General features: G+C 55.5%; 1 protein-coding gene across 3 annotated transcripts in view; it reads right to left on the bottom strand.

Moving 5' to 3' along the window:
* The window catches only part of CFAP99 (cilia and flagella associated protein 99), a 41,173-nt gene that overhangs the window by 5,413 nt on the left and 20,197 nt on the right, over positions 1–15,563 (bottom strand). For all 3 annotated transcript variants that reach the window (XM_070791912.1, XM_070791913.1, XM_019963215.2), the window contains 7 exons: positions 14,695–14,775; positions 14,483–14,557; positions 13,636–13,707; positions 13,351–13,442; positions 12,509–12,713; positions 498–639; positions 238–389 (listed from right to left, as the gene is read on the bottom strand). In XM_070791912.1, the coding sequence (XP_070648013.1) occupies positions 238–389; positions 498–639; positions 12,509–12,713; positions 13,351–13,442; positions 13,636–13,707; positions 14,483–14,557; positions 14,695–14,775 (819 nt within the window). The remainder of the gene's footprint in view (positions 1–237; positions 390–497; positions 640–12,508; positions 12,714–13,350; positions 13,443–13,635; positions 13,708–14,482; positions 14,558–14,694; positions 14,776–15,563) is intronic.

Here is a 15,563-nt window from a genome sequence, read left to right on the forward strand (position 1 = left end):
TGCCTGGCTGGCCCCCCGGGGTGCCAGAGGCCTCCCTGGACCGGGTCCTCCAGCACAGCGCACAGGAGGCAGCTGGGCGTGAGTGGCCGGGTGGACCCCGGCTGGGGTCCAGACCACCTTCGGCTTTGGTGGGAATTGTGGGTGCACCCTCCGCAGGACGCCAGGCCCAGGAAGACGCGGGGAAGCTCCCCTGCTGGAGGGCGCTGGACGGGCACAGGCCCTGGGCGGCGGCCTCACCTGGGTCAGGTCCACCAGCTTGCCCCTGCGCGTGGGCTGAAACTCCAGGGCTCGCAGCTGGGAGACGAGGGTGCAGCGCCGCCTCTGCTCCTCCTTGGCCGCCTCCGCGCTGCGCTGCAGCAGCTCTCGGTTCTCTTCCGTCACCTCCTGAGCTGGGGGCCGAGTGGGGCGCTGAGAGGCTCGGAGAGCAGCCGGCCAGCCCCGGGGGCGGGGTTAGCTTCTGGGAGGGCACGGCAACCCCCCATGCCCCGACCCCCTACCTATCCGCCGGCGGCCCTTCCGGAGCTCAGTCTGTGCCACCCTGACGTTCTTCTGTGTCTCCATCACCTGCTCCACCAGCTCCTTCGTGGACTTTTCCTCCTGGAGGCGCCTCTCCGCGCACCGCTGCATCAGCTCAGCTGTCTGGACACAACCAGCCACCATCAGAGCCGCCCGGTCTGGCCCCTGAGCTGCTGAGGTTGGCCCTGAATCACCCGGGAACCTGGGTTTAGGCTCGCCAGTGTCTCGGGGGTCGGGCCTGTGGGGAAGTCCCACCTCACGCCCCTCCTGGCCTCCGCAATGGGGGTGAGCCCAGAACCAGGCAGCCACGACCCCGGATCTGACAGGGTTGCCGAAGAGGGCGGCCAACAGAGCCCAGGGGAGACCGGGTCAGGGCCCCTGGTCTGCCCTGAAGCCCACCCACTGCTGACTCCGGCTGAGAGAGGAGGACCCTCCTTGCTTTGCAGCCACGTGGGGCCAGCTGTCCAGATTCTGCCCACGTCTGTGCACAGGCCAGGCCGGCCCCAGGGGAGCCCCAGGCACGACCTGACGGTCCTCCTACACCCCTCTTTCTCCTGGAGCCTCTGAAACGCACGGCCCTGACCGCAGGGCGTGCTGCCGCCACTGAGAAGCACGTCACAGGCCTGCGTCCTGGCTCCCCTCTTCTGCTCTGCGCCAGGGGTTCCAGCCTCACCCACGTGTTCACTGGGATTGCAGTTGGCTTACTCTCGTGGCTGTTTCAGGGAACATATCACAACTCTTTGATCCATTCCACCATCAAGACACATTCAGGTTGTTTCCCGTTTGGCGCTATTGTGAACAATTCAGAATATTATTTTCAGTCTTCAAGATACTACAAAGTGGACTTCCCTGGTGATCCAGTGGTTAAGAATCTGCCTGACAATGCAAAGCTGAGCGCTGAAGAATTGATGCTTTTGAACTGTGGTGCTGGAGAAGACTCTTGAGAGTCCCTTGAACTGCACGGAGATCCAACCAGTCCATCCTAAAGGAAATCAGTCCTGAATGTTCACTGGAAGGACTGATGCTGAAGCTTAAACTCCAATACTTTGGCCGCCTGATGCAAAGAACTGACTCATTTGAAAAGACTCTGATGTTGGGAAAGATTGAAGGCGGGAGGAGAAGGGGACGAGAGGATGAGATGGTTAGATGGCATCACTGACTCAGTGGACATGAGTTTGGGTAAGCTCTGGGAGCTGGTGATGGACAGGAAGGCCTGGCATGCTGCAGCCCGTGGGGTCGCAGAGAGTCGGCACAACTGAGCGACTGAACTGGACTGACAGTACAGGGAACACAGGTTCGACCTCTGGTCTGGGAAGATGCCGTGTGCTGCGGGACAGCCAAGCCCATGTGCCGCAACTACTGTAGCCTGTGAGCTCCAGGGCCCAGGCTCGGCGAGAAGCAAAGCCGCTGCTCACCACAGCTAGAGAAAGCCCGCGCAGCAACGAACACACAGTGCAGCCACAAAACACATAGAAAATTATTTAAAGACTCTCCATTTAAAAAAGAAAAAAAAGATGCCACAAAGGACAGAGTGGGATGTATACCTCCCGTCACTGCCCAGCGCCGCCAGGGGCCCTGGACTGCCAACCCCAGAGGTCTTGGCCGCTGAGGGTTCATTTCAGACCACATGGCACGTGGAGGGTCCACCTGTGGTGGTGGCGGGGACTCCAGGCACACTGGGCAGGAAGGAAGCCTTGGTGAAGCACTCTGCCAGCACATATAAACTGGCTCGTGGCCACCCCTCTCCATGCAAGTTTATCCCAGGTTCTAAGAAAAGGAACCAGGGTCCTTGGAGAGATGGCCACTTTACGGCTGAGGAGGAGAAGGTACGCGATGAGCCTGGAGCATTTTATGGCATTGTAAAGGAAGGGGGAGCCTCCCGGGTGGCTCAGCAGTAACAAACCCGCCTGCAGTACAGGAGACATGGGTTCAGTCCCTGGGTAAGGAAGATCCCCTGGAGGAGAGCATGGCAACCCACTCCAGTGTTCTGGGATATCCCACCGACAGAGGAGCCTGGCAGGCCACAGTCCTTACCAACTAAGCAACAACTAAAATGATGTGCGTGCTAACTCGCTCAGTTGGTCTGACCCTGCGGCTCTATGGACTGTTTGTTTCAAAGAGTAAAAATGAACTTCCCTGGTGGCTCAGACAGAAAAGCATCTGCCTACAATGCGGGAGACGTGGGTTCAATCCCTGGGTCGGGAAGATCCCCTGGAGAAGGGAATGGCAACCCACTCCAGTATTCCTGGCTGGAGAATCCCACGGACAGAGGAGCCTGGTGGGCTACAGTCCATGGGTCACAAAGAGTTGGGACACAATTGAGCAACTTCACTTTCTTTGGAAACTTTGTCATAAGTTCGAGAAATGCTTTGGTGGAAATACAAGGTGAAAAAAAAAGCAGGCTCCCAGAACATGGAGGAGTCCTACCTCAGGTAAGCAGCCTCTGGGCAAAGAAAGATGCCTGGTCTCCGGGCACCCAGCTTGTCGGCAGCACAGAGAGGGCTGGGGGCCTCACCCCCGGCTCCCAGCTCCGTGTAAGCCTCCTGGAGCCCAGGAGGCCCGCGGCCGTGGAGGAGGCCCAGTGAGGGAGGGAGGGAGGGAGGGAGGGAGTCCGGGATTGTAGTTCTGCCGCTGCCCCAACCAGCGGGGTGACCCGGGCAGAGCGCCCTGCCCCGCCCCCGCATCTCTGCTGCTGACTGGAGTGGCGGCGTCGCTTCCCCAGCCGCTCCCCGGCCGCCATCAGCCGTGGCCTTAACGTCAGCCCAGCATCGCCGTTCGGAGAAGAGGGTGGAGTGCTCGAAGAAAGAGGGGAGGCCAGAAAGCCAAACGGGTGGGCGGGCAGAGGGGCTGCGGCCTGGCTGTCCGGGCCGGCCTGTGGGAGGAGGGCAGGGGTTACCAGGGTGCCCGGAGCCCCGGGGCCGGCTCTCAGCTCTGTCTGCTCGGACATAGCCCTTGGGCCCTTGGTCCAGCCCGGAGTCCACTCAGGGGCCAGCCTGGCCTCGCGCCTCCGTGGGCTTCCTCTGGGCTCTGCACGCCTCCCGCCTCTACAGCCAGCACCACCCTGCCCCAAGGAAGGGCATTCAGCTGGAAATTCAAGGGAACAAGGACCGCGCCCAACAGCACCAAATAGAAAAATGCCCCAAGGGCCGCCTAAGGGAACAATCCACCCAACGCTTCCGTGAATCGGGCTCTGGGAACGGGCGCCTGTGACAACCAGAGTGGGAAGGGTCCTTCACCCCGTGGTTTTGTGTACCGGTCTTCTGGATTAAGTTCACTGTGACAACAGATTAAAAAAGGTAATTATGTGAATTTCATCCATTTTTTCCCCCAATATAGTTACTTATTTCTATGGTTCATCAAATTATTTTTAAAAGGGGATAAAATTGGGAATTCCCTGGCTCTCCAGTGGTTAAAACTCTGCGCTTCCACTGCAGGGGGCACAGGTTCAATCCCTGGTCGAGGAACTAATATCCCACAAGCTGAGCAGTGCAGCCAAAAAGAGAAGGGGGGGAGATAAAATTTAGTGAAGACACTATATTCATATTGTTTAACATTTTGAGACAGTGACAGAGCTACACTCAGGACTTTGCAGTTGTGTCCTTTTCGGCCCCATTGCTAGAGTGCCTTAATACTGGTGACCAGGAAAAAATCAGAAAAGGCCCCTGGCCCCCAGCTATGGAAATCAACCTTGAGCTCTGTGAGGAGGCCCCGGGGCTCAGGAGAATAACTGAACATGTGTCTGAAGAAGAGGAAATTCAGATGGGCCCCAAACATCCTGCCCCTCAAAAGAAAGGACGTCCCGTGGCTCTAGATGGGCAGAGAGGACAGGGGAGGCTGGGTAGGGAGGGCGGGCTCCGCGGGCCGGGCTGTGGCCACGGAGCCTCCGGCGACACACAGTCCCATTAAGGCCCAGTGGTTAAGACTCGGCACTTCTACTGCAGGGGCTTGGGTTCAATCCCTGGTCGAGGAACTATGATCCCATATTGTGCATGGTATAGGAAAAATAAATAAATAAAAAACACTCAATTTAAAAACTTAGGAAAAAAAACAACTAAAATAATAGTTAAAAACAAAACAAAGGCTGTAAAAGTCACCAGTCCCGCATGAACGGAAAAAATGCAATTTTCTCTTCAAATGTTCCTGTGCAAGTTGCTCAGTCATGTCCGACTCTTTGCAACCCCATGGATTGTATAATACATGGGATTCTCCAGGCTGGAATACTAGAGTAGGCAGCCTTTCTCTTCTCCAGGGGATCGTCCCAACCCAGGGATCGGACCCAGGTCTCCCACATTGCAGGTGGATCCTTTACCAGCTGAGCCAGGTCTAATCTGTTAGTTTGCTCATAAAACACAGTCGCCATCTAAAACACCTGTAGCTGGATGTCCCAGGAGGGGGAGAGACGCCTCAGGACCCACTCAGCGTGGGGCAGTCAGGGTCAGCTTCGCTCTGGGGGACACGGCTCGCGGCTCAGGATGCTGCCCTAGTTATGCGGACAGTCAGTGGGCGAGGTGCAGGGTGGCGGGAAGCCAGAGTATTCTGTGCCTGCTTCCCAAGAGCAGCCCGGCTCCTGGAACATGGAAGGAGCCCCGAGGAGGAGGAGTGAGGAGCCCGGAGGAGTTAGGAGTGAGCCTGTGGGGGTGGGGCTGCTTTCCTTCCAGGAGGAGCTGCTCCCCCGGCACCTCGGATGGGTCACCTGGATACAGTCTCGTCCCCAGCAAGGCTGCTCATCAGGCCACAGCTTCTAGTCCAAGCCCCGGCGTCCAGCGCCCACCCCTCTGATGGGGTCTCTGCCCCTCCAGGTGGCTCCCCCAGGCTCCTCTCGGGGTCTCTGGTCAAGGCAAATGTGCGGCTGCTCAACTACAGCCCACTTTTGCCCTCCGCCCCTGCCCCCCGCTTCTGGACGTTTCCGCGTGAGTCCCAGGGATTCTCAAACTCCAGGGAGACTGCACGGGACTCATCCCAGGAAGGCACGGATGGGTTAGCATTAAGAAATCCCTCATACAATTCACCACATGCACAGAGGTTGGGAGGAAAAGTGGATTCTCTCCACAGAGGCTGCAAAAGCCTTTACGAGAATCGGCACCTGGAACTTCCACATCTGGGAAGACGGCGGGGGGTGGGGGGGCACTTTTCCCTACTCCTCCTACTCGGCACAGCTAAAACCCCCGAATATAATCAAACATACAGGGACTTCCCTGGTGCTCCGATGGCTAAGGCTCCGTGCTTCCAATGCGGAGGGCGGGGGGAACCCGAGTTCAATCCCTGTCAGGGAAGTAGATCGCACACGCCAGGCTCCGTGCTTCCAATGTGGGAGGGGCCCGGGTTTGATCCCCGTCAGGGAAGTAGATCGCACACGCCAGGCTCCGTGCTTCCAATGTGGGAGGGGCCCGGGTTCCATCCCTGGTCAGGGAACTAGATCACACACGCCACAGCTAGGCCTTCCCTGGTGGCCCAGAGGGAAAGAATTCACCTGCTGACGTGGGCGACAGCATGAGCTGGATCCCTGGGTCGGGAATCTCCCCTGGGGAAGGGAATGGCCACCCACCCCGGTATTCTTGCCTGGGAAATCGCGTGGACAGAGGAGCCTGGCGGGATATAGCTGCACGGAGTCACAGAAGAGTCAGCTGAGAATACTGCAACTAAGACCTGGCCCGGCCAGATGAATAAATATTAAAAAAAAATACATAAGAAGACTGTGAGCAGTGGAGGGGAGAGGGCCGGCTGGCGAGGCCTGCGGGGCCGGAGGAATGGCGCAGTGCTGAGCCCCCGGTCTCCTTTCTACCTTGTGTGTTCCAGGCTGGGGGCTAAAGGCCCCCAAAATGCCACAGGTACAGATGAAAAGCACGACCAAAGCCTGCTCTCTCCAACGAGTGTCAGCCGCTCAGCTGTCTGACTCTTTGTGACCCCATGGACTGAAGCCCACCAGGCTCCTCTGTCCATGAGATTTCCCAGGCAAGAATACTGGAGTGAGTTGTTATTCCCTTCTCCCAGGGATCTTCTCCACCCAGGGATTGAACCTGGGTCTCCCTCACTACAGGCAGATTCTTCACCACCTGAGCCACCGGGGAAGCCAGGAGCCACCCAGAGAGACAGAAGACAGTGCAACACGACCTGTGACATCACAGACAAAACCTGGGCAAAGGCTGAGTGGGCGGGACTTCCTCAAGCCGTGGGAGATGGAGCACAGGAATCTGAGCAGGGGCCTGCCCCAGGGGTCCGGTGTGCCAGAGGAGACCTGGCAGCAAGCTCAGCAACCTGGCATCCACCCCCACCCGTGGGAACAAGGGTCCCTTCACCCCCACCCACCAGGGTGGCATCAGAGGAAGCTGAGTGCCAAGTGAGGGCTTTCCCCTCACGCTTGCCACATGACAGCGAGGGCCACGTGGGGGCAATGATGAGGTGCCCTGCCACTCCCGGTCAGGCAGCTGTCGGTGGAGGACTAGCGGAGCCCTTGCCCTCACGAGTAGCCCCTCTCGGGGGTCAGCAGAGGCACGTGGGGAAAGTGGGCTGATAAGCCTACCTGGCAGTAACGTCATGGTGCCTCCCTTCCCCTGCCAGAGCAGCGTCAGAGAGGGGCAGCTCAGACAGAAGGCTTAAATGTGACGCAGAAGCTTGGAACATAATACCCAGAATGTCCGGGTTTCAACCGGTTATCACACCACAAGCCAGGATGTGTCCAACAGAATGAAGACGCAATCAGTAGACGCCAGCACTGAGGTCACAGAGCTGTTAGATCTGACCGTGGTTTTTAAAGAAGCCATCATTAAAATGCTTCAACAAGGCATTATGAAAGACATGATCTCAACAAATTTAAGATAAATAGCACAGAGCATGTTCAACAACCACGATGGAATCAACCAGAAATCAATAATGAAAAAGAACAAATGCTTGGAAACTAAACAACATACTCCTAAATAATCCATGGGGCAAAGAGGTATTTTCAAGTGAAGTGAAAAAGGACACTGAACTGAATGAAAATGAAATACAACATACCAAAATTTGTGGACACAGCCAAAACAACAAATAAACGGAGACGTACAACACCGAGCACTTAAAACAGAAAAGCAGCGGAGTCTCGCGTCGGTAATCCAACTCCGATCCCAAGAACCTGGGAAGAGAACAGAATAAACGCAAAGCAAGCAGAAGGAAGGAAATAATAAAGAGCAGAAGTCAACAACATTGGAAACAGTAGAGAAAAATAAATGAAACAAGAAGCTAGTTCTTTGAAAAGATCAATGGAATTGACAAATCTCTAGCAATCCTTATAGAAAAAATGAAAAAACATAAAATCATCAATATCAAGAGTGGAATGCTTTAGACCCTACAGACATTAAAAAGGACAGTAACAGAATCTTAAAAACAACTCTTATGTTCATAAATTTGGCAACTCAGTGAAATGGACAATTTCTCAAAAAACAGAAACTGGTACAACTTACCCAAAACGAAACAGATCATTTGAATCACTCTCTAACTTGTAAGAGAGTTGAATTTGTGATTTAGAAACATCCAAAAAAGAAAACCTCAAACCCAGATGATTTCACTGGAGAATCCGACCATGTGTTGAAAGAATGAATATCAATTTGACACAATCTTTCCTAGAAAATGAGAGAAGAAAATACTTCCAAATTCATTTTATGAAGTTAGAATTACCCTGATAACCAAAATCAGACAAATGACATTACAAAGAAGAAAACTATAGATTAACACTTCTTATGAAACCACATGTAAGAACAACTCTAAGAAAATCAAAATAGTAGCAAATAGAATTCAACATACATAAAAAAGAATTATACAAACACCACAATCAAGTGGGGTGTATTCTTAGAATGCAAAGCTGGTTCAACATTTGAAAATCCGTCGATGGAATCCACCATATTAACAGGCTAAAGACGATCAGACGACTGTATCCACTGATCCAGAGAACCATCAGGCAAAATTTCCTGATCAAAAACTTTCAGAAAACCAGGAACTGAAGGGAATTTAGTTGACTTGATAAAGTGCACATCTACGAAAAACCCGACATCTAACATTATACTGAACAGTGAAAGACTGATTTCCCCCAAGATGGTGAACCAGCCAGTGCAACAGGCAAGAGGAGGAAATGAACGGGATGCAGATGGGAAAGGAAGGGACAGGAGACGACATCCGCGTCACAGAGAGAAGCTCAGGGAACCTATGACAAACGGTCTTGTTTGTCCGAGAAAACTAGTCAGGGAGTTTGGCGAGGCCACAGGACGCAGGAATGACACGCAAGGCCAGCTGTGTTTTGCAGACGGGCATTCACTGCGTGGACACCAAAACTGAACTTAATACTGCCATCCACAACCACTGGAAAATCACGGAGAGACACTTAGGTGCAGTCTCACACACGTCTACAGGACTTACACACAGAAACCCAATAACCAGATGAAAGAAACGAAAGACTGAAGCAAGTGGAGACATCCTGCATCCAGGGACGGGAAGACGACACTGGACGGCATCTGCTGGATTCGGCTCTGACACCATGTGCGAGAACAAGCTTCAAGCGGATACAGATCCAGGTTTAAAAATGAAACCACGCAAACACTAGAAGAGACTGCGGCTGAATCCTTCCATACCAGGTGCACGGGAAAACCCTTCCTCACTATTCCAAATCCAGATACAACGAAGGAGAAGACTCGTAAGTTTGATGACATGAAAACACGCGTGCACGGCCAGAACACAGCATTCAGATGAAGCCAAATGAGTAACCGGGACACGATACCTGTAAGAAGACATTATGATTAAAGGCTTACTTCGTTAACAGGCAAGTGAAAGTCGCTCAGACGTGTCCAACTCTTTGCGACCCCACAGATATACAGTCCGTGGAATTCTCCAGGCCAGAATACTGGAGTGGGTAGCCGTTCCCTTCTCCAAGGGATCTTCCCAAGCCAGGGATCAAACCCAGGTCTCCCGCATTGCAGGCGGATTCTTTACCAGCTGAGCCACCAGGGAAGCTCAAGAATATTGGAGTGGGTAGCCTATCTCCAGGGAATCTTCCCAACCCAGGAACTGAACCGGGGTCTCTTGCATTGAGGCGGATTCTTTACCAGCTCAGCTACATAAAGTCAACGAAATGAAACTTAAAAGCTCACAGAAAATGAACATGGTCAACTAATCTTTGACCAAGGCACCAAGAAAATTCAGTGGGGAAAGGACAGTCTCTTTTGTAAATATTGTTGAAAGATCCAGATTTATGCCAACAGTGAGACTGAACCTCTGCCTTAACCACACACAAGAATCAACTCAGAATGGATCAAAGGCTTAAATGTAAGGCCTGAAGCCATAAATGGGCTTCCCCGGCGGCTCAGACGGTAAAGACTCTGCCTGCAATGCAGGAGACCGGGTTCGATCCCTGGGTCAGGAAGATCCCTGGAGGAGGGTATGGCAACCCACTCCAGTATTCCTGCCTGGAGAATATCATGGACAGAGAAGCCTGGGGGTGCATATCCATGTGGTTGCAGAGTCAGACACAACTGAGCAACTTTCAGCTTCACTTTTTGGGCTTCCCAGATGGCACCAGTGGTAAAAAATCCACCTGCCAATGCAGGAGGCTTTAAGAGACGTGGGTTTAATCCCTGGGTCAGGAAGATCCCCTGGAGAAGGAAATGGCAACTCCCTCCAGTGTTCTTGCCTGGAAAATTCCATGGACAGAGGATCCTGATGGACCACAGTCTATGGGATCGCAAAAAGTCAGACATGACTGAGCATTCACACACATGGAATGGGAGACAATACTTGCAAATCATACATTCAATATGACTAGACATCTCTTCAAGAAAATTAGAGATACCAAGGTACATTTCCTGCAAAGATGGGCACAATAAAGGACAGAAATGGTGTGCACCTAACAGAAGCAGAAGATATTAAGAAGAGGTGGCAAGAATACGCAGAAGAACTGTACAGAAAAGATCTTAATGACCCAGATAACCATGGTGGTGTTATCACCTAGAGCCAGACATCCTGAAGTCCAAAGTCAAGTGGGCTTAGGAAACGTCACTACAAACAAAGCTAGTGGAGGTGATGGAACACCAGCTGAGCTATTTCAAATCCTAAAAGATGATGCTGTGAAAGTGCTGCACTCAAAATGCCAGCAAATTTGCAAAATTCAGCAGTGGCCATAGGACTGAAAAAGGTCAGTTTTCATTTCTATCCCAAAGAAGGGTTATGCCAAAGAATGTTCAAACTACTGCACAATTGCACTCATCTCACACGGTAGCAAAGTGATGCTCAAAATTCTCCAGGCTAGGCTTCAAGAGTACGTGAACTGAGAACTTCCAGATGTTCAAGCTGGATTTAGAAAAGGCAGAGGAGCCAGAGATCAAATTGCCAACATCCGCTGGATCATAGAAAAAGCAAGAGAATTCCAGAAAAATATCTACTTCTGCTTCATTGATTATGCCAAAGCCTTTGATTGTGTAGATCACAACAAACTGTGGAAAATCTTGAAGACATGGGAATACCAGACGACCTGACCTGCCTCCTGAGAAATCTGTATGCAGGTCAAGAAGCAACAGTTAGAACTGGACATGGAACAACAGACATTTTAAAATTGGGAAAGGAGTACATGAAGGCTGTATACGGTCACCCTGCTTATTTAACTTATATGCAGAGCATATTATGCAAAATGCTGGGCTGGATGAAGCACAAGCTGGAATCAAGATTGCCAGGAGAAATATCAATCACCTCAGATATGCAGATGACACCACCCTTATGGCAGAAAGCGAAGAGGAACTAAAGAACCTCTTGATGAAAATGCAAGAGGAGAGTGAAAAAGTTGGCTTAAAACTCAACATTCAGAAAACGAAGATCATGGCATCCAGTCTCATCACTTCATGGCAAACAGATGGAGAAACAATGGAAACAGTGACAGATTTCATTTTCTTGGGCTCCAAAATCACTGCAGATGCAGCCATGAAATTAAAAGATGTTTGCTCCTTGGAAGAAAAGCTATGACAAACCTAGATAGCATATTAAAAAGCAGAGACATTACTTTGTCGACAAAGGTCCGTCTAATAAAAGCTATGGTTTTTTCAATAATCATGTATGGATGTGAAAGTTGGACCATAGAGAAAGCTGATTGCTGAAGAATTGATGATTTTGAACTGTGGTGTTGGAGAAGACTCAAGAGTCCCTTGGACTGCAAGGAGATCCAACCAGTCCATCCTAAAGGAGATCAGTCCTGAATATTCACTGGAAGCTCCAATCTTTTGGCCACCTGATGCGAAGACCTGACTCATTGGAAAAGACCCCAATGCTGGGAAAGATGGAAGGCAGGCGGAGAAGGGGACGACAGAGGATGAGATGGATGGATGGCATCACCGATCCGATGGACACGAGCTGGAGCAGATTCTGGGAGACAGTGAAGCACAGTGAAGCCTGCGTGCTGCCGTCCGAGGGTCACAAAGAGTTGCACGCGACTGTGGAACTGAACAACGTGAAGAACAACACAAGCGTGTCTCGCAGGCGGAGGGACACGTGAGCCTGAGGCGCAGCCGCGACTCAGACCCTAGGGGCACATCCAGCGGGCGTGGGTTCCTGCGCGTCCCTGGCCCTGCAGGTTCCCGCCTCGTCCAGGCTCCCGCCAGGCCCTCAGGACGGGACACCGGCAGGGCACCCCCAGCCAGGCCGTGTCTCCCGCAATGTCCAGAGCATCCTCACTGGAAACGTGGGCGACCCATATACCCTTTTGTGTCTTGTGCAAACACGTTTGCCTCCCTGAAGTTTCCCTCAGTCCTCCAGTCTCCCCTCACATGTAGGTGCGGGGACCAACCGACCCTGCTAGTAGGGGCGGGGGGCAGCCTGGACCCGAAGTGCTGGCCAGTTGGCCCACTGAGGCCCCTCCACCACCGCCCCCCGCCCCGGCCCAGGCCACGCGGGGCCAGTGGACCCGGCCCGGCTCTGTGGGTTTAGGAGGAAACGGCTGGGTCAACAACCGCAGGAGCAGCCCCGGCCGACCCCCACCCCCGGTCACCTCCTCCTTCTTCAGCTCCGCTGTCCGCCTCTTCTCCCGCGCCACCTGCTGCCGTGCCAGCACCGCCTCCTCGTGGCTCAGCTTCCCCCGCAGCCGGCGGACCTCGCCCGCGGCCAGCTGCTCCTCCCGGTCCTTCGCCTGCATCCGCCTCTGCCACTCGAGGAACTCGGAGAAGTCCCCGGCCCCGTCCACAAGCCGGTCCACCCTGGGGAGACAGGGCAGCGGGCTCCCGTGAGCCCCGCCTGAAGCCCAAGGTCCACGGGGTGGGGTGGGGGGGCGTGGCCTTCACGGGCATGGCCACTCTGCACCGGACACCTGGCCCCACACCGCCCACCAACGACCCCCACCCACCGGCCCTGGTCCAGTGTGTGCACCCACCCTCCAGCCACGTCTCCCGCTTCGTCCCTTCAGCCGCTCGTCCATCCGCTCACCTGTGTCCGTCCGTCCTCCACCCCGCCCCCCCGCGCCCACCCATCTGTCTATCCGCCACCCCTCTGTCCCTCTTCTTATCCAGCCGGTCAGACACCCAAGCTCCCCCCACAGCCCAGCTCTCCAGCTGAGAGCAGGGCCTGAAGCCGGGGCGGTCTAGGGGAGGGGGCACCGGAGAGGGCTCCCGGGAGGAGGCGGCCCCTCAGGGAGGTGTGCGCTGGCCGGGTTTCCCTGAGCCTCCACCTCCTCGTCTGTCCATCTCCTCCCCGAGTGGAGACGAGCTTCCTGAGCTGTGGCCATGACTCTGACGCTGGCCTTCTCGAGCCCCTGGAGCTGTTCGGGTGGGACTGTGTCCCCCGCACCCCCCCACCCCCAGACCCTGCAAGGGGTGCCCAAGGCCCTCCCATCCCCACCTCTGCAGCTCCTTCTCCACCTGCCGCTGGTACAAGGCCCCTTCACGCAGGATGGCGGCTGTATTGAGCTTGACCGGGGCGTTGTCATTAGGCTGCGGGAGAGGGTTGGGGCAGGCTGTGACGGGGGTGGGGGGCGGCCTCGGAGCAGCCAGCACCCCCCTGCCCCTCTGCCCTCCACACCCGCCCCCTGCCCTGCACTCCCCTCGGCCGAAAGGGCCGGGATGTCCTCAGTGGGACAGGCCCGGAGGCGGACGCGTTGGGAGAAGCTCCAGGATTCCCGCTCACCGTGTAGAAGGTCAGTTTCTGGGCCTTGAGGATACGAGGCGGGAGCCGGAGCCGCGGCTTCTTCTTGGAGTCCTGCGGGAGTCCAGGCCTGGCACCTGTACCCACGGGTGCCCCCAAATGCACCCCGGGGAGGCCTGGCCCACTCCCCTCTGCCCAGCTTGCCCCATGCGGGGTCCCTGGGCAGGGCCCTGCAGCCGCCCCGGTGGGTAGGGAGGGTTTGGGGCTGGGGACCGCGGTTCCCAGTCAGGGCGCTGCAGCCTGCGGGCTCAGGGGCCCTCTCCCCGCTGCCCCAGGGCTGCCCCAGGACGGGCCCAGCTGCTCCCTGCCCAGCCTTCTGCTCTGCTGACCCCGTCAGGGTTGGCACGGCGGTCCACGGGACAGCAGCTGGTGAGAGGCAGCCCCCACACAAGCACTCAGCCGTGACACAGGGCACGCTGCTCCCGGGCGGGGTGCCCTCTCCCCTGGCCTGCCCCCACTGCCCGGGGGAGCCTCACTTCTGGCCCATCTGCTGCCACCCAAGCGGGTCCACGGTGGCGGGGGTGTGGGGTGGGGGGACAGGTCAGCCTCTCCCAGGGGGAACGCCGCTCAGCGTCCACCCAGCGCGGGGCCTCCCGGCCCAGCTCCCTGACTTTCTTTATTGACAAACGCATCTTGGGGTTTTTTCTTGCAGAAATGTTAAATGCTCAGTGTGGGAAGACCTGGAAACAGCCGGAGAGGGCCAGGCTGCCCCTGCTGGCCTGGACCGTGTGCGGCCTGCTATCTCAGCCCCGCACCCCACCCTCCCCGCTGTGGCACAGGGAGGGGCCTGTCTGTGCAGCCCTGCCCAGGACATGAGGGGCGGCGTCACCTGCAGCTGGGGCTCCCCGCGGCTCCTGGGCACCGCGCACCGCAGCTCCTCGAAGTTGGCCTGCAGCAGCAGCTCCTGCACAGGGACAGACGGCTGCAGCCCCGCCAGCCGCCACGCGGTCCCCCGGCCACAGATGCACAGGCCGGCTCGCCACCCCTCCCCTCCCCGCCCGACGGCACCCCCACGGGGGTCTCCGTGTGCAGCCCACCGACCTCGGCCTTCCAGCGGTTGTATCTCTTGGTCATCTCCAGGAGCCGCTGCTCCTTGGGCGCCTGGTAGGTGCTCCTGGGGACCTGGTGGTGGTGGGGGCAGTGGAAGGGAGACCCGAGGTGCCAAGCCGCACTATGAAAACTAATAAGACTAATAAAAGCCATAAAGACTAATTGATGTCAGTAAGGAAAGGATCTGGGTCAACGAAAAGGAAATTGAGACAGCTGACAGGGGCCAGGGGGTCCATGGAAGGCCTCTCAGGGAAGAGACTGTAAGGAGACCAGACCGGTGGTGGGAGTGGACTGGGACCCTGAGACCGTCCAGCGCCACCCCTTTACCCTTCACGTATTCCTTAGTTCTGCTGGGGGATGCGATTGGTTCTGGGAAGCTGAGTCCATCACAGGCCCTCAGGGTAGAGCCCAAGACCGGTCAGAACACTGCGCTCCCAGTCACGGTCATCAGGTCAAGGGCAGACACGCAACCCCAGTTGGTCTAATCACACTGTCACAGAACTCTTGGCCCTAGGCGTCTCTGCTCACGCCCTGGACAGTGAGTTGTGGGCATGAGGCCTGGATGTTTGGCTACCATGAGGGAAGTCAGCCCAAAGATCAAGCTCACCCTCAGAGGGAACTAGGGGGAAGACAGTCATACAGCAGCAGCTCCAGCACCCTGATCAAACCATGCCTGAAGCCCATCCTAATTCAGCCATGAGAGTCAACTAGTCCTCTATCGTCTAAGCCAGACTGAGCTCTTTTACCTGGTAATAAGAAGCATCTTGACTGAGAGACGTCAACAACGCAGGGGAGCGGGAGGCAGCAAAAAAGGGTCTAGGCAGATGGGATAGACAGGCAGAGACCCCGAGGTGGGGAAA

The sequence above is a fragment of the Bos indicus genome, chromosome 6, assembly GCF_029378745.1.
Source record: "Bos indicus isolate NIAB-ARS_2022 breed Sahiwal x Tharparkar chromosome 6, NIAB-ARS_B.indTharparkar_mat_pri_1.0, whole genome shotgun sequence".
Taxonomy (NCBI): domain Eukaryota; kingdom Metazoa; phylum Chordata; class Mammalia; order Artiodactyla; family Bovidae; genus Bos; species Bos indicus.